Consider the following 26,007-nt stretch of genomic DNA (forward strand, 5'->3'; position numbering starts at 1 on the left):
TTGTGTGTCCTTTGGGGATTGAGGCACAAATGTACAACTCTTTTTGTACTTTCATTGTATATGTGTAAATAACAATATAAACTGTTCTTGTGACCCTTTTTGCTCATGCTCTTTATGGTGCACCATGAAAAAAACGATTGTACGGTTTTAATACGCAATAATTATAAGCTATGAAAAAAAACAAATATGGAGCGACAAGGTCAAATACAGCAGACATGGATTCATTTTGTTTCTTGCAAAGTTTATTGATAAATATAATGATTTTATACAATATTTCAAGACACACATTATTTCATTCTGACAGTTTTAAGATGTCTATCTGTTTGTCTTCCTGTCTGTCAGTCGATCTGAAGTGTGTCTGGGTACTTTTGAGATGAGCACGTCTCAGCAAGGATTTTTATTACACTATTGGTAGCACAGTGAGTGGGCATGCCGGTAAATCATTTACAAATCTGTATTTCCTGCTCAGTCTTCAAAACGATGGCTCTTGTTCGAAACATGGCTTCCATTCCTTCAGATTCAGTGACGGGGTCTCTCTCGTCTTCGATCTTACTCTCTCTCATCTTCCTCTAATCTTTCTCCACACTCCCTCCTTCTAGCTCCCCTCTCCTGTCGCTCCCTCACAGTGAAAGGTTGGTCGCTCCGGGTCAACATTTTCCAACAGAGAGAACTGACGACGAAACTCTCCTCTCTGGCAGAAACACGGCCAGTTGAGCTGGACTGATTGTCCCCGAGATGAAGCTACATGCTCGGGGGAAAAAAAGACACTTATATTCAGGCAAACGTAAACTTTAGGACAACAAAACCACACAAATAAACACATGCACTGTAACTCTGCATCTGTATGCCAGTAAACCTCTAAATGGACTCTTTATTTGACAATGAGTGTCATGTAGAATAATTAGTTGTATCCAACTTGACAGAAAGACAGACAGATAGACAGAATCAGAAACACGCAGACAAGACATGAATAATTCCACACGGCCGTTAAGAGGCCACAAATACAACAGTTAAATATCTACAGTCGAGTCGTTACAACATTGAAACACTGACGGACACCACTGGAACACACACGATGTAAAAAGGACTGTTGCAAGCTGCCACGAGACAAAAGACTGCAAGCTGGCTGAGGTTGAATTCAGCTCTACAAACCTTAACAGGCCTGATGAGGTGGCTCAGTGAGTTGCTACACTCAGACCTTGGCTTCCCAAATGTATGCACTTAGCGGAGTATAGTGCCACCAAGTTTGTTTTACGGCACATACACGTTAAATAGGCCTCTGTCTTGCATGCTTCACAATATTGCTCACGTTTGTTGTATTGACACAGAAATTCATGATGAAAACAGCTACTATGTAAGCCTCTAATGCACCATGTATGCATTGGGTTGATCTCACTGTTAAGCTGCTTTTGGGAATTCCAGTCCTGCTCGATAATACGGTTCAATTTACACGTTTCAGAAAAGTATTGGAACAAATGTTAGGTGAATCAGTATTTACACAATGCCATGAAATGCGCACTGTCTGAGGCGACAGCAACAAAGAAGGGAGATGGAGACGAGGTGAATGGTTACAGAGACGTCAAATAAATGGTTTAAGTCCAAAGGGCGTTTTCCAAAACGTTTGTCGCCACAGATATGTTACAGCAAGATGCCTTCTATGAAGTTGTGTGGCAACCGTCACAAAGCGACAAGATCCAATTTTTCGTTTCAATGGCAAGCTATGCTGTTCCTTTTCTCTTGCATGTTCATCTCTCCTTCTCCATCTCTATCTCGGTCTGTGCTTTCGTCTATTGCGCCGTTTCCCTCTTCTTTGTTGTCTAGATGACATTTTCAAAGAGCAGTAGAGACCTCATGATGTTTTCATCCTGTGCAAAAAAAAGATGGGAAATGAAGAGACTGAATGTGTGGGGAAAGTCATCCAACAATCACCATTTCATATATTTTACTGGCCACTGGAGGGCAGTAAAGACCTGTAAAATGTTGGTTCAGTGATCTATCTGCACACGGACAAACACATTTTATCAAAGGTAGCAAAGATCTTAATCAATAGCCAGTATGAGACCTGCAAAGGAAGAAGATAAGCAAAAAACAGTGAGAAAAATAGTGACTTTTTTTGTTGAACAAGCTACAATCGTCATTTTTCACAGCAGACATTTTGTCACAGTAGGAAAAGCGAAGTGTTCCTAAGTACATTACGGCTCTGCTCTATAAATGGAATCAAGCCAGGTCTGTTGCAGAGTTAAAGGGATCCTCAGGATTATGTGAGAGAGAAGCGACCTTTGAGGAATGAAAGACAAGCGTATACCTCTTGACAAGAGACGATGAATTCATCCAGAGTGACCACACCGTCTCTGTTTTTGTCCATTTTCTGTGGAGAGCAACACACACACTGTCAGTCCATTTCTCAAAAATATTAAGATATTAATCAAAGACACAAATTAGTTTATAAATACATAGACTGAAATCAGTGGCGTACTCTGTGAGGTCACTGTCAGTGTGTCATTCTCGGAGCTCTACTGCAGAAACACCTGCCACGAGTCAGTGGGTCCAGCACCCACATGTCTTCTTTTAAAGATTTATTTGTGTGTTTTCACTCTATTATTTGCTCTTTAGTAATTAAGGATATCGTTGCTCATGCTAACCTTCTGCTGTTCCTGCTTTTGGAAATGTAAAGCATGCAATTGACTGGTGCATCCCTGTTTGGTCAACCACCAATAATTGTGTTGTTGAGTTTTTTATTAGTCTTAATTAAAGGACTCCAATGTTGTTACCTGAAAGAAGGCCTCCACATGCTGTTTGGGTGCATCGTTTTTCAAGACAGGGTAAGTGTACTTCCCCATCATGTCGTATATCGCTCTGACGATGTCTGTCATCTCCTATGAAACAGAACACGAGTACAAACACACACAGAAGAGACGCGTGACATGAACATAAAAATACAAACCCAAAGAGAATATGACCACAATCGGGAAAATAATAAAGGTCAGGCATGCACACATACACAAAGACACACCTCCTTGTTGATGTATCCATCTCTGTTGATATCGTATAGGTTGAAGGTCCACTGGAGCTTCTCAGTGATGGAGCCCCTCAGCAGGATCGACAGAGCTGTCACAAAGTCCTGATGGAGACAAAAAGGGACAGAATGAAAATCCGAAATTGGAGAGCTAGTTTGGAAAATAAAAGAAGAATCCTATTTGAATTGGAAGAATCAAGCGAACCTCAAACTTTATAGAGCCGCTGTTTGCTGTGTCAAACGCGTTGAACAGGTAGTGTGCGTAGGTGCTGGCATCTGCAGGAAGAAGAAGAAAATGCTCGTCAGTACATTTTGAGAGAAACATTACGGGCAGAGATCTTTTCCAGACGTGGTTTGTGTGCGAGTAATTGCAGAATCGCGGCAGTGTATGGTTGATTGCGTGCAGCGTAATGTCTCAGGGAGACATCGATTCAAATTTAGGAAGTCCAGTTGATAGTGGGAGCGAAGAGCGATTGGAGTTAGAATCAGACATAAGCCTTGCACCCATCACAGAACCACGACACAACCTCGACTTTTTTTTTTTTTTTTTTTTAATTTTTTTTTTTTTTATGTTTTAATACAATGAATGTTCTTAATTGTTTTTAAATCTCCTTTTCTTTTGCCTTATGTTTTGATGCTTTTAATGGTTTTATGTGAAGCACTTTGAATTACCTTGTTGTTGAAATGTGCAATACAAATAAACTTGCCTTGCCTTGCCTGTAGACTCAAACAGCACAAAACACACTCTCTTTACCTCCATGTGGAAAGAACTGGGAGTATATTTGCTTGAAGGTTTCCTCATTTACGACGCCACTTGGACACTCCTGGAAAGAGAGGGGGGGGCAGAAAGAGAGGGTGAGGAGGAGGGAAGGTCAAATAGAGGTGGACAGAGACGGATGGAGGCTTTAAATAAATTAAAGGATTAAACAAAGTTGATTGGAGACTGGCTACTGGACAAACCTCTAAAGTTTGTAGTTTATTGTCGTCTTATATCACCAAAAGTAGAACAGACTGCAGTTGCAAACTCTGACCATCTGTCCATGGTGTCACTATTCAGTCTAGTTTTTACAAAGAGCTTTAATTTAGCTGTAAATTGGCAAAAGAGACACCAAAAGTTAAAAAGAAAGAATGCGCTAAAGATCTACATATGATTAACAACAACAATAAAATGAAGGCAATAACACGAACAAAACCAATAATACACAAGTTTAGCGGGAAACAAATAATCAGCCCCTGGTCAAAGAATGGCCCACAATCAAAATGATTTGATCTCCAAATGAAATCTCAATAATAAATCTACTTTACAGCACAGAAATGCAACTATATAACACACGATCATGTTCAAGAGACATACAAACTGATACTGTGGACAGCTCCTGTGGCTGAAATGAACTCTGATCGTTTTCCAACAGTTTTTGTTATGCACCTGTTATTTGCTCAGATTAAGGAGACGATGGATGTTACCAGCAGGCCCAATGAATCGATCACACAGGTCATGTTTGATCCGTCCATGTCTCTGGACATTAACCCTTACAGTACAGTGGGATTGCTATAGGGGTAAGATGGATTACTGCACAAGCCAGGATGGCACCGAAAGATTAAAGCTGTACATATGTTTGTTCACAAAATGAATATAATAACACAATTCACAATTCTTGGGGAAGCATATTTCATCGCTTCGTCGCTTACGTTCTTAAAGCCCCTGTAGAGCACTTGGAGCTCTCTTTTGTTGAAGTTGGTTATCGCTTGCAGCTGGTCGAGGCCCTCCGGTCGATGGCACACGATGGTCATCTCCAAGTCGTCATCACATTTGTCTGAAGAGACATAAAGCAATATTCCTAACTCACACAATGAAAGAGTGACACAGGAAGGACAGGTTATCCAAGTAATATAGAGGAGACGAAAGTGGACATATGACCTGCAGCGGGGACACGGTGAAATAATCTAAAGTTTGAAATATATAATCAATTGGAAAAGGCAGAAATAATAAGACACTCTAATTTTAAAAGGGAAGGAGAAGAGAGGAGAGGATGAGAGTAGAGGTCAGTCTAACAGCTCCATGTTCCTCCTCTCACCGGCCCTATCATTAACAACTCATTACTCTCCTCGCCGGAGGGGAGGGGAGAGAGGACAAACCATTGACTCAGACACCACACACACACACACACACACACACACACACACACACACACACACACACACACACACACACACACACACACACACACAGTGCCTATGGTTGAACATGCGGCAAAATCCCATTTGGCTACACATGTGCACGCACACTCCCTGAAACAAGCTAGAATGAAATAATTACGCATAATCTTCTAACCGTGCATAATTTAATAGAAATAGTCATAAAAAAACGGAACATGATAAAGTAGTCATAATGTGCAGCAGTAAAATGCTGAACAAAAAAAAAGTGTATTGGTGGTTCAGTAATACGCTTCATGAAGCCCGTTTCAGAATAAAGTCTGAATGTCCGTCACCGACCTGCCTGAACCGGTCCAGCTGTGTTAGCTTTAGAGCGGCTCAGATGAGAGAGGTATCATCGTCTCCTGAGCCATTATGGTTCGTTGAAAAGCATCGTGATATAGGAATGTTTTGGAGAAAAGACTGTTGGGCATTTAGACATTGGGTAGATTGCTGCCTGTGTAGACCTCTAATTATTTATAAAAGCTAACTTACCATCCAAAGCACTGCTTGGTGATCAAGTATAATTTCGTCTCTCTTTCTTTGGCATTTACATGCAAATGACTGCAATCAGTGAACAGATCACTGCACCATTATCAGAGGATGTAAGCAGCCAGATGTTGGAATGGAAGCTGGTACAGTCATAGTGTCTGGTGTAGATACAGTGAGTGAGCGCAAGCTTTTCAAAGGGATCCTGTCCTGCGTTAATGAAGTGTCACAGAGTGCAGTGCTCACACTGTCCTTGGCACTCCAGATTTTGAAACATCGACAGTCTTGAAATAGAAACGTTTTTTTTTTATCTGTGTGGCAAGACCATTCGTGCTTTGTAAAGCTTCATTACACAATACCTCGTCAAATGATGACAATCATGGGTAACAGGTCAGCATGTTTATTGTGCCAGGCAAAGACAACTCCATCTCACTGCTAAATTAAACCTCAGTCGAAAGTCTTCACATTTCATCCTTCTGCAGACCTTTTCATGCAAATAACCGCATAGAAGTGCTGGTATTCGTGACTTAAAGTGGAACTTTGGTATTTTTCAACTCGGACCCTATTTCTCTATGTTTTTGTGTCTAAGTGACTAATGGGGTCAAACACTTTTGAAAATGGTCCTGTATTGAGTGAGAACACTACAGATGGCAGCTGCTGAACAGGATGCAGCGTAATCGAGGCAACTCCTCACCGTCAACGCACGTCGACTAAAATTGCTTGTTTTTCCCACCAGCTGGCTCAGATTGTTGTTATAAGTGTCTGACAACTTTATGGAAAAGACCCAACATGCAAATAAAATGCTCTTCTCTTCTTTTACTTTCTGTTTCTTATCGTGTCATGTGACTTGTTGCCTGAAGACAGAGGTGGAAACGTGAGTGAGGATTGGAGAGAAGAGTGTCAGTGTTGTCAGAGTTTGATGTGTTGGAGTAAAGCATAGCTTAGTGTTGTCTAAAATATTTTGAATGTCATGGTTGAATATTATAGACTATGTGGATGCAATGCTTTGAGAACGAGACTTCTCAGAATGAAAAGAACCGATCAAGGGAGAGATTGTCTCATCTTTTTATAGGTCAGTGGCAAAAAAGCTTTTTTTTTAGTGGACCTACATTGACGGCTTTAAGTGTGAAAGTAGGTTTGAATTGAAATGCCAATTATGATGTTACATACCTTTGAACCTCCATTCCAATATTGTACTGTGTATACTCTTAAATGATGGGATTGGTATCATTGAACATGTTGATATGATTGTAATTTTAAATTGTAATAGCCCACATTAAACACAATAACATATTACGTAATCTAGCATGAGCTTATTACATTGTGCCCACTCGTTTTCTACATTGTGTGTGCATTATCACATCATCATTTTGTATAACTTCTGTTTAGCTGCTTAGCGATCTCTCTTTATATAGCTCCTTTCCCCGTACACCACACGCACACACACACACACACACACACACACACACACACACAACCCCTGAGGGCTGTTCGTTTCATCACTCAGGCAGTTCAGTGTCACATTAAGGTGGAGGTTCACACTCATGAAGGTGCTATTCACACCCAAATCCCAGTGGTTTTCAGATATGGCCTATGGTATGACACACACACACTCGCACTATAACAAAGACACGTACTAAAAAAAGTGTGATATACATGCACATATTCGAAATGCATTCATAACACAGACCCTGATGTGATGGTCTTGCATACTGTACCAACCATTGTACCCCCGCTTCTATTTTAAACGTAAATCAGTCCACGATTCATGCACCTTTAGGGCTACAGCAGTGCACTCCTCTGTCAGGCTTCACTGCGACTCCATTGTCCACGCTAAAGCCTTGATGGCACCTGTCTCACTTCATGCTGACACTAAAACTACCACAGCTCAGGACGTCCCATCTCAAAGTACAACGTACAGTTGTGTGAGAGTCAGGATCAATTAGTATTCAGGTGTAAAGGGACAGTTCACCCCCAAATCAAAACGACGTGTTTTTCCTCCGAAACGTAGTGCAGTCATCAATCTAGATTGTTTTGGTGTGCGTTGCCTAATTTTTGGAGATATCGGCTGAAGAGGTGTCTGCCTTGTCCTCAATATAATGGGACTACATGGCACTCGGCTTGCGGTGCTCAAAGCGCCTTAAAATACATACGACATACGTATACAGCAATACGAGTGCCATGTAGTCCGATTTAATTCAAGAGAAGGCAGTCATCTCCACACCAAGGCAGCTCACACCAAAACCATCTTGATGAATTGCACTACAGGTAAGAGGAAACATGTATTTTTGATTTGAGTGTTGTCAATAGTCAAGAATTCATTACAGTTGAGAGTGCGACCAGTCAGTCCGCAGCTTCTTAAATGTATTCACTGTTTCATTATGTATTTTTGTTCCTTTGACTGTCTTAAAAAGTAACGACACAAGTCTCACTTATCTAACATTTCCAAATAAATAATTCAATGTTGTTGTCTCAATAACTTGCTCAGAGACATCGGTGTAAACAAGTCCTCGTTCCAACCTCGCTGGTTGTGTGAACACAGTGACAGTCGTTGTAGTACTGACTCACCCTCTACACTGATGACTCCCAGCAGATGCAGCATTTTGACGGCCCCACAGCACAGCAGAACGACGGCTACAGTGTGTAAGCTGTTCTCATTCTGCTCCTCTCCTTCCATTCTGATTCACTTCTTTCTTTCCACTTTCCGAAGCTTTGTGTCTCCAACTCACCTCTTAGTCCTTTACTTGCTCCACTTTCTTGACTTGCTTTTGCTTCGCCACCCTATTCTGACTACAATCTCTCATAAGCCTATAAACCTTCTATCCATCCTTCTGTGAGACCAGCACTCGCCTGCCTCTCTCTGACTCTGTCTTTTTATCCCCCTGTCTTTTGACTCCCTGGGGCATCTCCCTCTCTCATCCTGACCTCCACTAACTCCCTCCCCCGTCTCCCCACATCCCCCCTCTGTGACAGACCCCGTGTCCTTCACTCTTGGGGAACAGAGCTCTAACTTGAAGGTCCGACCTGAGCACCACAATGATAAACTCATCCTCCGCTGTACGAGCGTATGTGTTTGTCTTGTGACTGTGCATGCGTGTGTGTGTGTTCATGAGCCGATCAGCACTTGATTAATCGGCCCCATTAAGACACACAGTTCTCCCCAAACAACAGGAGGCTTAATTTACTACAAAGTGACTTTTCCAAATAAACAAGCCTGCGTCCTTTTAAAATGACTTACTCTACACTGTAAACAACACTTCATCCAGATCAGTGATTATGAAGACACCCAGTGAGACAACAGGACCCATCCCCCTTCATATTGTCTAAATATTGTAATGTGACTGAGAAGAGACATAACCTGCTATAACCTGCAAGTACCAGCAGGGGGCAGCAGTGACTAACAGAGGACACCAGTGTGCACCAAGGCTGCTAATAAAGAGGTCTTGTACATTTCATCACATGTGTTACTTCAGATTTTGTTCAGTCGTATCATGATACAGCTCAGAAAATGAGAACAAAATGTCGATTTGTCAAATAAAATGTGCCATGTTCCGACACATGGCACACTAAATTGAGATGTTCGGCTCTTACTCTGAGTATAAATTTAATTTATCGAAAACAGAGATTTTAACACTGAATTACAAACCATGCAAAATGATATTATATTATACGACAAACACTTGGCTTAAATTGGAGTTCTAAAAGAATGACATATCTCGGGGTTACTATAACAAAATGTATTGATGATCTATATAAAGTCAACTATATGAAAGTGGATCAGGACGTTAGGAGTGATATGGAGAGGTGGGCTGTTCTTCCACTGGATCTCAGTTCACGGATAGACACTATAAAAAGGAGCACACTTCCAAGACTCCTTTATTTCTTTCAGTCACCAATCGAGATCCCTGAGAAACGATTCAGAGCCTGTGATGAAGTTATTTTGAGGTTTATGTGGAAAGTCCAAAGGCCCAAAGTCAACATTACACATTGGAAAACAAAAAGGGGGAATGTCATTACCAAACCTCTGGGAATATTTCCATGCAGCTCAAATTAGACCAGTAATTCATTGAAAAACCTAGAACGATACGTAGAAGGAAGGGAAATGAACAGATGGATGTTGTCATCCGATTTACGTTAGAGATGTGATTTAAATTGGCACGAAAATACAGATTAGAAGAAGAGCAATGTATTTCATATGGAATAACAGCAATATGCACAGTTACATTAAGATGGGAGTGTTCTGAGTTTACAGGAGCTGAAAGACATTCACTAAATAACCAGGACCGCTTCAAATGCAATTAAGGGACTTTTTTGACAGAGAAATAAAGCACAAAGTTAACTTCGATAAAAATGGAACAATTAGAACCATATCACAAGATGGGTGGCTGATAATTGTGAATGAAATATATGACATGGAACTGTTAACTCACAGGATAAGAGCACAAGAGGAGCGATGTCGTGAGAAGTGGGAAAAATGGACGACAGGATAACAAACCCTGAATATGTCCACATGTATCACACTTTTGAGGGGACAGAGCAATTCAATTGCAGGGGACAGCATTCAATTTGATTTGCCCGACATTCAAAAGATGCTCCCTGTTGCGGATGATTAAGTGTATGTGTTGTGTTTGTTCAATCAGCTGTCTCTCACTGTGACCAATCGGCAACATTTCTGTCTTCAAGAACACAGTGAGCAAGAAAGCTGCTATCACAGTTTATCAACACTCTCATACTTTCAGTCATACTATACCAAAAATATTAATCACGTGTGGAGCATGTCAAACAGACTAACAAATGCTGAATACGGCCTGAGGTCTTTCAAATGAAGGGCATGTGGATTGTAGATTTATGGCAACTTGTAGATTTATGACATGCAAAACACAATTTCACCTTTATAACACTGCAGTAATAAAACGTTATATTGAAAGCATATTTCATACAGAAAGATGCACTGCAGCGTGCACTGATAAAATGTACACGTGAAAAGATGCTAGAAAAAGGACCAATCAAAACAAAGCAGAGACGACGTGTGGTAAACAAACAAAAAAAGCGCATGCGGAATATTGTGTTTCACATCTATATAACATTTCAAGCGTGATGAATTCACACTTATGCACAACTGCGTTTTAGTCCTTTACCACCGTATAACAGGCATTTCAAAATCAGCAGGCTATGGTCTGGGATCAGCTGAAAACAAATGTTACCTGGTCAGTTGACTGAAGGCTTTGACTTACAAACGAAACATGTTAAAAATGATCATATCAAACCAAGCTTATAGTGTCACGAATGCCCCTTCATATTAATCTGTTTTTGTCCTGTCGGCTTGTTTTATTAATTCTCCTGTCATTTCAGATCCTGCCATTCACACCCGATCACCTCTCGTTCCCCTCACCTGGTCCTCCGCGCCCATCTCACCTGCAGCCCATCCCCCCATTAGCCCTCACTATTTAGGTCCCCTCACTTGCACTTGTTGCCTCCCAGATTGTCTTGTGTGTTATTGCCAAGCTCTCCTGAGTACCTTTATATTGTTCCTGATCTGCCTGTTTTCGACCTTGGATTTTTGCCTCCCCTTATTGGATTTGTTCACCTGTTTGACTGACCTCCCGGTTTTGAGCCTGCCTGAACACAAGTAAAAAGAGCTAGACTTGGGATGCATTGTTTTCCACAGTAAACATCCAAACCAGTGGACGTAGGTAGTGGCCTTTGGATGGTTCACTGAAAGTCCAATGACACGCTCTGCTTGATGACACACACAAACACACTTTGACACGCAGATAGCCACATGCATGCAGTCGCACACCCTCAAACAAAACAAACAAGAACACATTATTTCAAGGGTCATAGATGAAATATCAAGCACAAGTACGCATAAAAGACTGTACAATCTCATGCTTGCATGCTCACACATATCTGTTTGCTTACTAAGCCTCAGCCTGTGAATGAGGCCTGAAGTGCTGGAGGGTGTTTGCAGTGTTTGTGCGTCAACATTTCACTTCCTCACATGTTAGTGTGCCACTGCTGATTATTTTTGGGAAGAGTGAGTCAAATACAGCTCATACACATAGGTACCAGCATGCCAATATTGATTTTTGAGTAAATACATGTCTAAGCTGCAGAAGTACACAAAGGCACACACACACTGCTGGATGCCAAGAGAGGAGAATGACGAAATGACTTAATAAGCACTCACACCAGCTATGGGAGCGTGGGTGATGGAGAAAGGGCACAAATGAGAAAGAATAGAGGCATAAAAGAGAGAGGAAAGGGAAGAGAGGAGATGAGGTTGCCAGGAGAAGCAGATTGTGGCAGTGCCATGTGAGAGTGTGACGGGGGACATTAGAATAAAAGGTAAAGAGAAACACGTGTGGGGAGGGAGGGAGAAAGGGGGAATCAACAAGGAGAGGCGAAAGCAGCAGGATAAAATGGATGAGAAAAACATGTGAAACGGTGGGAAAAACAACGAAGACGAGGTTGAGGGGCGGGGAGAGAGGAAGCAGAGAACACAAAGAAAGCAAGATGAGAGAGGGAAGCAGAGGAGTGACAGACAGAGAGGGAAGGGAGACAGGGAGAAGATTGAGACAACATTGCTGCAGGCAGCAGCCTATGTGACGAATTCACAGATACGGGGGCTGAAAAAGAAATGTAAAATACACCAGGGAGGAGAGAGAAATGCCATGAGAGGTCACCAGGACAGATGTGAAGGACAACAGCAGCTAGCCTGCCAGAAGAAACCAGGGAGACAAAACAACAGGTGGGAGAGAAGAGACAAAGAGAGGCTGTCGGGGGGAAAAAAGACCACTTGACAGAAAAGAAAGCAAGTTGAGAGAGCAACAAGCAGCCTTGATGAAAACAGACAAGCAGGCATGAAAACACCCAGCGAGGCGCAGGGCGCAAACACATTTTTTTTTTCTTCTTCTTCGCCAGCGCACAGTGATGCGCTCGTGCTCAGAGGATCAATCATTGTAGGAATCTAATCCCACAACATTACAGCTGTGCACCGTCTCCCTTTCAGTGTCACAATCCCGGATAATAAGTTATCTGCAACGCCACAGAATGGGCAGCTGCACACAGACAACATGTTATAGAGCAAGAGCGCGGGAGAGACGCTCGAGCACCACAACACAACACCAGAATTACAAACAACCTCCAAATAGCCCCGGCTCCACATCCCACTCCTTTATGTTTATGCAGGGCATTTGTGGAGGTAAATAGGCTCGGCTTTCATTTGCAGGATGAGTCAGATTTCACACGTTTGCACAATGTGAGTGCATCTACAATCACCTCATTATTCAAAAATAGCAACACATTTACGCCTTGCCTTTTTATGACCCATGGGGAAAGGTGTTTGTTTTGTGCTTGTGGAGCACAAAAAAAAGAAGCTGATGAAACGAGCCATATCACTTGGAAAACGTCCTGTCTAATTTGACAAACCAACAAATGACTGCACACAATTAATAGGGCATATTTTCACCCCGGCGCTGGACTTCTGCTCAGTGTGCCAGTTAGTGCAGTTTGATTTCCTTCCATGTATGTGAATGAGGCTGAGAGGAGTAAGGATGGAGTAAGACAATTCTCACAGGCAACAGGTCTTAAAAAAACATCCACACAATTCACATCTCTCACTGTCTCGGCCTCTTTCACATGGCCTCGACTTACTTCACTTATATCCCAATCCGCCCCAGTCCCCAGCCCCCTCCACCCACCCCAAATTTGACATCTTGTTGCCATGGCTACCGTGCTTCCAAGGTAACAGCAAGACGGAAAAGCAGTGTGTGAGCAGAGTGACAAATACCTTTGACGTGTGTGCGTTTACCAGCGTCGATGCGCACACGGACAGATAGACGGAGCGGCATACACGTCACTCAACCACGCACACGCACACTGACTCAAACACGGTCAGAGAAGATGTCTCTCACTCACCTCCCTCGGTTTGCTCTGCGCGCACACACTCACACACACACACTGTCGCACTAAAACTTTGTTGTCGAATAAAAATATGCTATTTTTCCTGCAAGAACACCTGTTGGTCTCTCTTTCACACACACACACACACACACACACAAACCATTTGCCCTCTTTCTTTCACTGCATCTTAACTGAAATACCAGCTGCTATTAATCATTGTTGTGCAGCTTGCGTACGTGCGCTGTATTTTTGTGAGTATGTGTGTGAGTGTGTGTGTGTGGAAGATACAGTAAAAAAACATTCTCAAAAGTTTCCCTGCCCATATGTGTGCATGCATCGTATTTACATATGTTTAAGTGCACATGCATGTGTGTGTGTGTGTATTCCCTCACCCCTGGACAGCCTCCTCGTCTTGGTCTGCATGGTCAGCGTACCCACCACAGCCCCCATGTTTGCTGTCGTCGTCGTGGAAACAAGCGCGCCTGTATGCCTGTCTGTATCTCTTTTGTCACGTGTTTGGACGGCTCGAACGCACACACACACTCCCTCGCCCTCTTTCCTCTTCTCATCCCCTTCTCCCTCTCTCAATGGCTGCTCTTGGCAGAAAGCCCTCTCTCTATCATCCCTCCTTTCACGCTTTCCCACCCCATCTCACGGCGCTCCTCCTCTCATTGGCGCTCCTCTCTCTCTCCCCTGTTTCTCCCCTCACTCTCGCACTCTATAACTCCCTCCCTCCGATACCGTTGGTTTTTTTATTTGGGGTTTTAGCCTCCCTCCATCTCTCGCTCTCTCTCTCTAGCTCACTCCCACATACATCCGCAAGCCAGGAGCCAAGCAGAGCATCAGTGATTCAGTATGAAATCGCCAGGATGTTGATTCACTAAATTATAAATGAATATGAGTGTACCCATTGATTTGTAAATGATAACGCACCGTGATTCACTCTGGGCAAAAAAACAACAAACATGCCATGTTACAATTCACACAGAACAGCATCTGTTTCCCTCTGACGGAGGACACATATGCAAATAGATACAGCCTGAAGTATTGATTTGAGAGGTAAATATGAATTATGGAGTGAAGAGAAAACATGCGCATGTGACAAAAATGACGAAGAGCCCCGTGCATCACTTCTCTTCCCCCTCAACATCAGGGCTTGTTCATAAAAAAAGGCCACTTCAATCCATCAACACCTCCATTCACTCCATCCATCATTCCTGGTCATCCATCCATAATACCCCCACATAGACTTTAACGGGGGATGGATGAAGGGACGGAGGGAGAGTGTGTGAGTTGTAGCAGATTGGCTCCCAGGGCAGGAAGGAAGAGAGACAGCTGGCAAGAGAGCAGAACGGAGGGAAAAGGCTAAAAGTCAGGAATGTAAGAAGAGAGAGAGCGAGATTAAAGGCAGGAAAAGGCATTGGATGAGAATAATGAGATATTTAATAGGGTAGAAATAGAGGGATCATGACGAGTGTCAGATAATACTGCAGAAGTACACGCTCTTGCCTGTGAGAGCTACAGGCACACACCAGATGAACTCACATTATAGTTAAAGCCTGATCGATACCAACAAGGTACACAGTCTGAATTGATGAAAGTACGACACAAACTCTAAGACAGTTACAGATGACAAACAACGTGTAGTGTGCTCGTACAACTGGCAAACACTGCACATACAACACATTTATCAAGGGAGACTGACTCAGATTGTATTATTTTTAAGTAAAAGTGGCACACTGTCCTGCATTCTGGGCTCAAGCTAAATGTACAAAAGTATAAACATTTCAAATCTCTTTTTTTGCCACGAAATGAGCAAAACATAATGTCTAATAGTTGTGCAATTGCTTCTGCAAATGATGCATTAGTCAGTTTTCAGCAGTCGATTTGGAGAATCGACACGCTGTCCTGTTATATCCAGCCACCTGTTCATAATAATGCATCTGCAAGTGTGGCAACTGCTTCGAATATGGGCCACTTTTTGTCTGCTGATGGTGAATAACGAACGAGGCGTGCTTGTTTGGAAGCCATATGGGAAGATTTAGCTGGAAAAATGTAGTTTGGTGACAAAAAAAAAATCTGCTTCTGTGAAAATCGGCTCATGAATGCTCGGCTGTGTGGGATATTTTTTGTACAACAGCGAGAGAGACAGAATGGACAGCACACACACACACACACATACACACATACACACATACACATACTTACAAGCACACATATGCACATACATTCTGGCCATTCACCAACCATTGGCAGGAAGAATGGCTGATTCGAGGCATCTAAACAGTGTGCAGCACCATGGAGCATGACCATTTCCTGCCACACAAACACACTGCTTCCTCTGCTATAAAAGACAGTGTGCCTCTGGGAATTTACAAGCAGTTATGTCTCCCGATCTTCATTGCGCCCTACTTCATCTTTAGCCTTAAACCCTATCTCTCCATCTCTCTCATCTATCTTATCTATAAATTTGTCTCCAAGCATACGGCCCAAACCAATACAACTTTATCCGCCCGTCTCTCCCAATTAATCTCTCCGAAACAAACACGTTTCAAACACTGTTCCCGGCTTGTTCCAATCTCTCATCTCCATCTCCCTTCGGTCTCTGAGAAAGAGCCAGAGGTCGGTGTGTATGTGCGTGTGTGTGCGTGTGTGTGTGCAACATTGCTGCTGAATTGCCTGGTGTTTCCCTGCAGGCATGTGCGGGAATAGCTGCAGACTGTTTAGCAAGACCCCTGTCACACTTTTGAGTAAAGAGGAAAGATAAGAGACAGAGGAGAGGAGCAAACAGCACGAGTTTGAAGAGGTAGGACAGCAGCACACCAGGATGAAGGAAAAAAGGCAGCAATGGGAGAGATGGGAACATATTTGGCAGTGGATTATGAAGAAGGATAAGGAGGAAACACACCAGGAAAGCTTCCAGCTGGAGATTAGAGTGCGATGCAGAGAGCGGAAGATCGAGAAAGAAGTGGGTAACAAGAGCCAGGAGAGTGGGCGAGTGGCATCACAAGAAAGAAAAGGCAGAGAAGAGCGTGAGTGGGACATGCAAACATTACATTTACAGAGAAGGGGATTGAAGAACAAAAAAAAAACCAGGGGAGCATGCATGAGAGAAAATGAAACTCTAAAGATCTTTATTAAGATTGAACTGTCGAGCGGAAGCTCCAGAAAACCAGCTCACTCCTTCAAAGCAGCACATTCAGACCAACAGTGCTAACATGCAGGCCTACAACATAGAACGTGTCCTAACCGTGCCATCCTGCAGTTATAGATTATGAATTTGTAATGTAGCTGTGTGACACTGTCTTGTCGGCACACCAGGCTTTGGCAATTACTCACGAGGGCCAGCGAGGCTTTGGACCGAGAAGAACATGTCCATTAGGAAAAACAATACTCATATCTAAAGCTGTCCAAATTAATTCACACACAGACACCCGTCTCTATCATTATTCGTGGATGCACGCTGAGACACTTGCCGGCTCCCATCACATTATGAAAAACGGAATAATTAAAGGAGCCTCCGCTATTGATCTGCCATCAGGGAGATAGCGAAAAGAGGAAAAACAAAAAGGGGGGGGGGGGGGGGGGGTGGTAAGTAAGGAGATAAATAAATTGAGAGTGAGAGATAGTGATTGACATGTAGAGAGGGGAAAACAATGCAAGGTGAGAGACAGCAGGGGGGGAGTTTAGATGGGTGATAGAGAGTGATTAAAGAGGGAATCGATGCGAGAAACTAAAGAGAGTCAGAGAGAGAAAGACTGTGCAAAGGGAATAGAGTCGTCTTCTTCTTCGACGAGTTTATGCACCGCTGTTATGCTCTTGGCTTGTTTGACATGGGAAGTGATGCCTTAGTACACACACACACACACACACACACACACACACACACACACACACACACACACACACACGTACTGTCTGAATGAAGGAGATGCAGGAAATACTGATTCAATAGGTTGTTGAAAGGGTTGTTTTTCCTGCAGGATTGAAACAGAAATAACAAAAAGAGCTCAAAGTGTCAGTCGCTGAAGAGGCTGAGAGAGGAGTTACAGTTTTAAGCAGTTTCAGACCCAGAGTGATCAAACAGCTGCAGCCCTACGGTGCAACGATTGTAAATCATGCTAAATTATCATATTTTGTATTCCTTTCTTGCTTTGTTGCCTTGTTTATGCAGAGATGAATATGACACCTATCAAGTGAATGCCATAACTGTGAACCCTGACTCACTGGCCTGATGCTTATAAGGGCACAAGGATGCACCATTTACAGCAAAACCACAAGCACACACACATCCATAGAGTCAGATGACTTGCTTATTTTAGTCAGTGTGTAATTTCCACTGTCACATTGTTCTGTAACCCAAACAGTGGCACAGTAAAACAAACAGAAACACGACATACTGTGTGAATGTCAGCGATGATAAACAACCCCCACTGCTCATTTTCTCTTACACTCACACTTAAGATATACATATATATATACATATATATATATATATATATACATATATATATATATATGTATATATATGTATATTTTATCTAGCAGATAATTGAAGCTGCTCGTCTTCTTCTGTCCTTCCTTCACATTGTCTGCAACAGATTCCTATTTCTCAAAGGTCACAAACCAAACTCTACAGTGTGGATTTACTTGGCAACACATAGACCCCTCATAGGCTAGCTTGTTAAAAAAATGCTGTTCTGTGTGACGATATTGGATTAGTTATTTTCTGTTCCTCTGTTGCCCCATTTAACAGTTAAAAAATAGATTTCCTGTAGGGCCTAATTAGTGTCATGAACATGCAGATATAAATGACTAATTTGTTGTGTTTGCATAACTTCCTCCCCCAATGTTTGAATTACACAGATACTGTACAGGTTGGTATGAGAACGTGAGCTAAATTCAATTAAAACAACATAATCCTTCCTGTAGGAAGCAACAGCTTTTGGAGTGCATTTCCTGTGCTATTGTTTTACTCAGTGGATTACTAGAACGATACTTCATGCTCATTTGGACAGCTTGTTTACTCTCAATGTCTAACTGAACAGTTTTGATTGAATTCAAACTCACTGAGATTTCAGTTCTTCGTAACGTCTACAGTTGAGTCTCTTTTCAGCTGTCACATTAACTTAGTTCAAGTGATGCGCGTCACTGCTGTCATAGCTGTTCATACGGGCCTGACCACATAGTCAGAGCTAAGCAGCTGTCTATATTCATCATCTGCATTTCTCTCATTGGCGTCAGTATTACAAAGGCCTGAAGGCAAACACGGGGCTGAGCTATACGGGGATATATTGCATCAAAAACGTTGTTTATCTTTGAGGAAGTGAGCAACGTGTTTGCCTGCAAATATTATGCAAATGATGTATCTTCATTTATGCAGGATATAGGTTTTTTATTTCATGAAATGCTCCAACGTGGGATTCATTTTCAACAGTGACAGAGCAAACGCTAACAGAGGATGTTAAATGACAGGCAGATTTTTTTAAATGGAAATTATGCTTCCTGTGAAAAAAAAAGAGATATGAGGTTGTAATATCACAATTCCATCATTAAAAGCCCATACTAAGTCACACACTAACACACACACACATGCTTTCGGGCATTAGCCAGAAACCTGTTTCCATGTTGCCATGTGTCTAATAAAGCTCTTTTGCTGTCCTAATTGGCCCTTTTGGTGCACTTCTTTTGATGTGCAGGTGAGAGCGGGTAAGACGAAGAGGAAGAGGGTGAAAATCCACCTGACAGAGCGAGAGAGTACGGAGAAATGAAAGCAGAGGCAAAAACAAATGGAGCGAACAGACAAGGAGATGAATGTGTTGGCAAGGTGCAGGTTTTGTAGTTTTTAACATATACCCACTGGGAAATATTTCATATAGGAGCAGAGTCGTTTGTGTACAGTGACAGTGTAGAAGAGAGGAAGAGCAGATACTGCCCACTGTGCCCATGATAGGATCCAATTCAATGAATGTAATTACCACGGAGATGTACATGTTACTGTTACAGTGAAATCTAGCGCCTTCAACATCAACACAAACACCTGTTACACTTATTACAGTATCATAGTATTATTTAAAAATACACAGTTTGCTTCATTTTTGAGACACATTTCTATAAATCAAATCCAAATTGATGCAAACCCAAACATAAATATTAAAATAAAGAAGGTGTATATAATGTTTGTAATTGTACTTACTAAAAAAGGACAGACAGTGAATACAGAGGTTGAGGGAACAGTCAAGGCTGGAGAGAGAAATGACCTCGTCGTCTTATTCATTCAAGTGTGAGAATCTCAGGTATCATCTGCAGTCTGTGTGCTGGTTTAAAAAAACATGAAAGATATGATCGGCAGCACACTTCAAACAAATCTTTGCGCTATGGGAGGATATCAAGTCACTCCATGTCCGGAGCGGTCATGTCGTAACACAAGTCTTTTTGATTTTGTCCAGTCATCAGATTCCTGAGTTTGACACGCCTCAAAGTGAGACTGTGTTTTAGAAAATGTTTTGTTTACAATGAAAAGTTCTGTGTTCTCAGCTGGGTCGTTACATCACGTTGGGTGGTGACCGAGGATGGGCCAACCTTACGTGCAAAATGAATCCTGCCCTGCTTTCATTTGGACACTTTTTATAACACAGCAGCAGATGGTGAAACACGCACACACACACATTCACTGCACTCACACTGCAGCCCCCGGAAGAGCAACCTCGCCTCAACTTTTCTCAATTCTTCACTCCCACTTTTACGCATCTATCGGCCTCCGACTCACATCCTACCAGTGCAAACTTCAAAGTGTATTTGTCTAATTAGAAGGTTACCTTAACTAGAGGAGACTGTAAAATGGGCTAAAAATACATCTCAGTTGCTTTGTAAGCATTGCTGCCATCCCCAACTATCGTTAGTTTGACAACACGGCTGCCACGTGTCTTTTCCCTGTTGCCTCTGTAATCTTTCTAGGTTTCATATTTTAGGCTCCATCTTGAAAATCTGCCTCATCTGCTCAGCACAGATCTGAAGTATCTGCTGAGAGCTGTTGCCATGCAATGAAATGAGACGCAGGTCGGGAATTAAAATAAACAACCCACGCAGGATGCTATATATGTCTGTATTTTACAACCATTCACAGGGTCTCTAAAGTGTTTTTACAGCTATTTCAAATACTCCACATGGTCTGTAGTGTTTGACAGGTATACCACAGAAAATACAGACAGCTGAGAGATTCACAGCACATTTACATCGCAGCATACACACAGCCTGTTTTACACGATAGCATGTGCTGATAGTTTCCTACATGTGACAGTGTGGCGAAACATGATCTGACTGTGTTTGGTCTCCTCAGTCATTAGGGTGCAGCTCTGTGTCTGCTGATGATAACCATCAGGTTTGAGGTCAACAGACACAGGACAGACCATGGCCAAAGGCTGACGGATTACACCACACTGATTGACCTTTGCCACAGCCTCCACACGACATACACAAAATGTTTGACCCCATTTCACCCTCCTGCGTTTCAGGAGGGAATTTTGCACATAAATGTTGTCGTGGACAAAGCTGCACATTCTTAATTATGTCTATGAAACACACACACACACATACATGTCACTGCCAGTTCCTCCTGTCAAACAGTCGCAGAGCAGACAGGAAGCAGGTTGGTTTGGAGAGCAGACAGGGGTAAATACCATCACCTTTTATAGACATGCCCAATGACACAGCTGCACTTACAAGACACACACACACACACACACACATATATTTCTAAATCCACAGGGCAGATGGCCCAGAGATTGCATCATCAACCAATTATGAATAAAATATTTTTGCCAACTTCACATCCCTGCTCTGTATACGTTCAGCTCATTCCCATAATGCATTTATTGTGCAATATTCATGACATACACGACTCCGTAATTAAGACACAAACACGCAACATGACAGGTGATCTTCTCATATGCCACATGCATGTGAACACACACACACACACACGTGTCTGAGAGAGAAATTTGGTCATTGAGAAAAAAATTCATTCTTACCTTTGCGGTAGTTCACCTGCTTGGTTTGCATGGAAAAGGTTCCCACCACGAGACCCATGTTGACTCCTGGCTGCAGACAGGTGGAGTGTGCGTGTGCGTGTGTGTGTGTGTGTGTGTCTGCCCGCCTATAATCAAGGTGTGCTAGTGAGTGAGCGTACAGTGGGATGGTGTGCTGTAATTAAGTTGGTCCCTCAGCCAGCGGTGTGTGTAGAAGAACAGATATCACATCTCATGCTGCTTCACACCTACGATGCTGTGCTGCTTCTGCTCGAGGGTGTGTGTGTGTGTGTGTGTGTGTGTGTGAGTGTGAGAGAGCAAGAGAGTGTGAATGAAATAGCTGGCGCACGTGCACACTGGAGCTACCTCTACGCTGTCACCGAAGCTGCCTATTTCCATTCTGCCTCTCTCTACCATGCAGACCCTCCCTCTTCCCTCTTCCCTCTGTCTTCTTCCTCTCTCTCTCTCTCTCTCAGTGTCCTCCGCTCATTCCATCAATTCCTCTGTGCCTCTTTACGTATCTGCCTCTCTCTGTCTTTGCTTCCTCTTTCCCCTCTTTGCACACTGTTTCACAGGAAAAGACAGCGACAGAGAGTGGGAATGGTAGAGAAGGGTTGTGTGAGAGGAGGGGAGGACAAACCTCAAGGGATATTGCGAGAGAGAGAAGGAAATGGGAGCGAGACATTTACGAGGAGGAAGAGCAGAAAAAGGGAGGAGAAGCGAACGAGGAGCTGGAGGCAAAGTGAGAGAGTGAGGGTGGGAGGAAAGGGGGTGAAAAAGAGAGAGAGAGAGAGAGGGATGAAGAGTGCAAGAGGTGAGGGGAGGTGAGGGGAGATAAGGGAGGGCTAGACTGATCCATCCCGCGTTGCTATTCAGCAGGCAAGCGGTCTGACTGTGGAGAGTACGTATTTACTGCTTTATCTCTACATGCATGAGTCTGACAGGTGGAGTGTGTCTGCATGTGTGTGTCTGCGTGTGTGTGTCTGCATGTGTGTGTCTGCATGTGTGTGTCTGCGTGTGCGTGTAATTATTCTGCTAGCGTGTGGGTCACTGACAAAGCCCCATACATCTGGCACCACTACATTTGCAGAAACACCGCCTTGCATATGTCAGCGCTGGCATTAACACGCTGTAGCAAACATGTTGTTGCTGTCGAGCCTGCTGATAAATCCATCACACAGATACACAACCAGGACAATACAGGACAATACAACCAGGGCAGTGACGCCAGTCCACCTCACACATGTACCCCTCTTTCAATCACGACACTTGCTGCCCTCTATTACACCCCGCGGGCTGCACCGACGCCATCGACTGCAGCCCTTATTGAAATTCCTGACGTGGCTTGAGTTAAGAAAACAATTTACAGCCGAGCCATGGCTGTGGCTGAGCTGAGGCCATCAAGGCCAATGATAAAGTCATTAGGCCATGGCATTCATTTAAAGCTACCGGCTGCACACTGAGGATCAACACAGAGACAAATCAAGAGAGAGAAGGAGGAGGTGTCGAGAGGATGACAGAAAGAGAATCAAGAAGACAAGAGCGGCAGAGAGAGGCAGGAAGAGAGGAAAAGGACCACTGAAGGGTAATGGTGAGAGACATTTTTTGGGTATGCAGGAGCTCACCCCAACACACACACACACACACACCTCCTCCTCCTCCTCCTCCTCCTCCTCCTATTCTCTCCAGACAGAGGCAGATCTGGCAGCAGCTTCCAATCAAAGTCAAACAATAACAAACACATTTCACACACAAGCACAGACGCACACATACAAACACCCACGAGTAAAGGTGGCAATACATCAACTGAGAGAAAACAGGTTTCCTTAAATACACACTACAGCGGCGACACACTGAAACGCTGATTCAATTGTGAGAGCTCGGCTGAACAGACGAGATACGACGACGTGATTTGACGTAGTGATGATGTTTAACGTATTTGAGTGAAAACAGAGACAGTTCAGAGACTGCTTATTTGTGTTGGCTTTTTTTTATTGATTTCTTTGTTTAATCCCGGGTAAACATTTATTCTTCATTCGTTTATTGTTGGAAATGTTACTCTTTGTATATGCTGAATTGTACGCTTGTCTGTATTATTTCGACAAACTAATGTTAGCTTAGCAACTGGAATTAAGTGTGTCCTCACTGATCACTCTCTAGTTTACCTATAATTAATACCAAAGCTTCTTTCCTGGAAACACATAAAAAATTGTTTGGAAATTATCAGGAATGAACCGATCAGTAAAATGTAGCGTTGCATAAAGAAAGCGAGTAACCTTAGGAACTTTAGGTTGGTATGTTATCACATATATCCAGACATCTTTACCAATATTTACTAGGGGTGTAACGGTTCACAAATCCACGGTTCAGTTCGGTACGATACAGTGGAGCCACGGTTCGGTACGTTTCGGTACAGTAGAAAACTATAAATACCAGAGAAATGTACTTGATTTTAAAATATATTTATTCATTACAACTAACATCATGAAGTTATTCTTTGACTTTGAACAATGATGGAACTATACCTGAGTGACTCATCTTCTGGGGTGTCTTCTTAGCAACACATAAGCATAAAAAACAAAAACTGCTCCTTAATGTTATGTAGTATTGTTACTTACATCTTGCAAGAGATATTTTTAATCTCAATGGGACTACCTGGTTAAAATAAAGGTTTTAAAAAAAAGAAAAAATGAATTTCTTTTTTTTCTTTTTTCTTTTTTTTCAAACGTATTCGGTTCGTCATACCGAACGGTTCAATACGAATACGCGTACTGTTACACCCCTAATATCTACTGAAATCACTTTCAAGGACTCTAATTCATAAGTCTTTGAGATATCCTGCTGATACACACACACACACACACACACACACACACACACAGACAGACAAAGTAATTGAGGCATGAATGTCTAAGTGGTTTAAACAAGGAAACTAAAATAGCTTTGCAGTCCAATAAGCAGCAACAGGTTCATCACATTAGGCCGAGGGCCAAACTCTTCCAAGACATTAAGCCTGACACCATCTGTGCTGCTACACAGCCCTGTCCGAGGTGCTGTGGATCATTCTGAGTGCAAGCCCACCTCTCTCTCATCCTTTATTAACCATTACACAATGGACCGTTTACTCGATTGAGATGACTGCCTGAATGAATGGATGGAGGGCAAGGGAAGAAAAGGATGGAGTTAGCCAGAACGGCAGAAAGCATTTGACAGCAGAGAAAGAAGGTGTTGACAAGCAGAGGAAATGAGGCGAGCAGGCAGTGAATAATAAACTGGCTGGTCAGTCGCTGCCCGGTCTTATCAGACGAAGGCTGGATGGAAACTGTGACAGTGATGACCACACAGAAGAGAGGAGATGAGAATAGAGGATCGGGAGGGCAGAAGGGAGGGAAGGAAAGAGGGAGCGAGTAAAGAAAGTGAGACAGGGGGAGCAATAATAATAAAACGACAGGAAGGACGGAGAAGAGAGTGAGACTATGAGAGTGGAGAATTTGAAGGGTAAGATTGATGGGAGGAGGTTAGGGAGGGAAATGGGAGAAGCAAATTACAGGACAAAGTAGATGGAGGGGAGATCGGTGAGGAGGGAGGGGGTGGATGGAGTGAAGGAGCGAGTGGAGGAAATGACAGAAACAAGATGGCGGAACAGAGAGACGTACGAGGAGGGAAAACTGCACCTGGCTCCAACAAGCTCAGTGTCGTCTGAGTCATCAGAACAAACAGGTTGATTTACTGGAGTAAGGAGTGGAGGAGACAAGCTCAACCATCCCGACAGAATGAGGTGTCGCTGCTGAGATCAACTGCTGCTACATCGACTACAAACTTAGTCTCAACAAGGCCTGACTGCAATAAATGTGCGAGTGAGATAACACTGCCAATGCTATTTTTACAAACGCTGACACAAATCATCTTTACATTCAAGGATGAAGTAAAATGATGATTCCAGCTTCTTAAAATTGCAGATTTCTCAGTATTCTAGTTGTAAACTGATTATCTGTGGTATTTGGACTGTAATCTATCATCTCTGTTATTATATTAACAATGAAGACCACAAGACCTGACCACTGACATATCACAGCACTGGAAAAAAAACACGTCCTCATTCCTCCAAGATCCTGCCACGGATACAAGAGTTCATGATAAAATGACAAAATCAATACAAATGCTTTGGGGCGTGGTTACCTTGTGATTGACACGTCTCTACCACAGAGCTGTCCAGTCTGGGAGGTGTCCGTGTTTACAACTTACAACGAACTTTAGCCCTTCCACGATGCGACATTTTGGTCACGTAAAAATGTATTTTTCAGCATTCACTTAGCTCAACCCTCTCGTGTCATTTTTGACTACAAGATGCCAAAATGGCATGGGCCAAAAATCAAG

General features: G+C 42.9%; 1 protein-coding gene across 2 annotated transcripts; it reads right to left on the reverse strand.

Annotated features, from left to right (window-relative positions):
- Window positions 1-322: 322 nt before the first annotated feature.
- On the reverse strand, window positions 323-21,708 carry kcnip1a (Kv channel interacting protein 1 a). 2 transcript variants are annotated; one of them, XM_079268081.1, is made up of 8 exons: window positions 21,634-21,708; window positions 4,706-4,830; window positions 3,771-3,840; window positions 3,222-3,292; window positions 3,014-3,121; window positions 2,772-2,876; window positions 2,306-2,368; window positions 323-1,865 (listed from the first exon to the last, which is right to left on the reverse strand). In XM_079268081.1, the coding sequence occupies exons 1-8, from the start codon at window positions 21,689-21,691 to the stop codon at window positions 1,818-1,820; spliced, it is 648 nt and encodes a 215-aa protein (XP_079124207.1). In that variant the 5' UTR covers window positions 21,692-21,708; the 3' UTR covers window positions 323-1,817. The 2 variants fall into 2 exon arrangements, with proteins under 2 accessions (XP_079124207.1, XP_079124206.1); XM_079268080.1 differs by lacking the exon at window positions 21,634-21,708 and adding an exon at window positions 13,996-14,150.
- Between the last annotated feature and the right edge of the window lie 4,299 nt (window positions 21,709-26,007).

The sequence above is a fragment of the Melanostigma gelatinosum genome, assembly GCF_949748355.1.
Source record: "Melanostigma gelatinosum genome assembly, chromosome: 5".
Lineage (NCBI taxonomy): Eukaryota > Metazoa > Chordata > Actinopteri > Perciformes > Zoarcidae > Melanostigma > Melanostigma gelatinosum.

Bases quoted from the DNA above. Each gene is read 5' to 3' on its own strand.
- kcnip1a (XM_079268081.1), bottom strand. From the start codon at position 21,691: ATGGGTCTCGTGGTGGGAACCTTTTCCATGCAAACCAAGCAGGTGAAC. The intron at 3,293-3,770 runs GTAAAGAGAGTG...TTCTTCCTGCAG, and splicing joins CCAGTTCTTTCCACATGGAG to ATGCCAGCACCTACGCACAC. The intron at 1,866-2,305 runs GTATACGCTTGT...TTTTTTGCACAG, and splicing joins TCATCGTCTCTTGTCAAGAG to GATGAAAACATCATGAGGTC.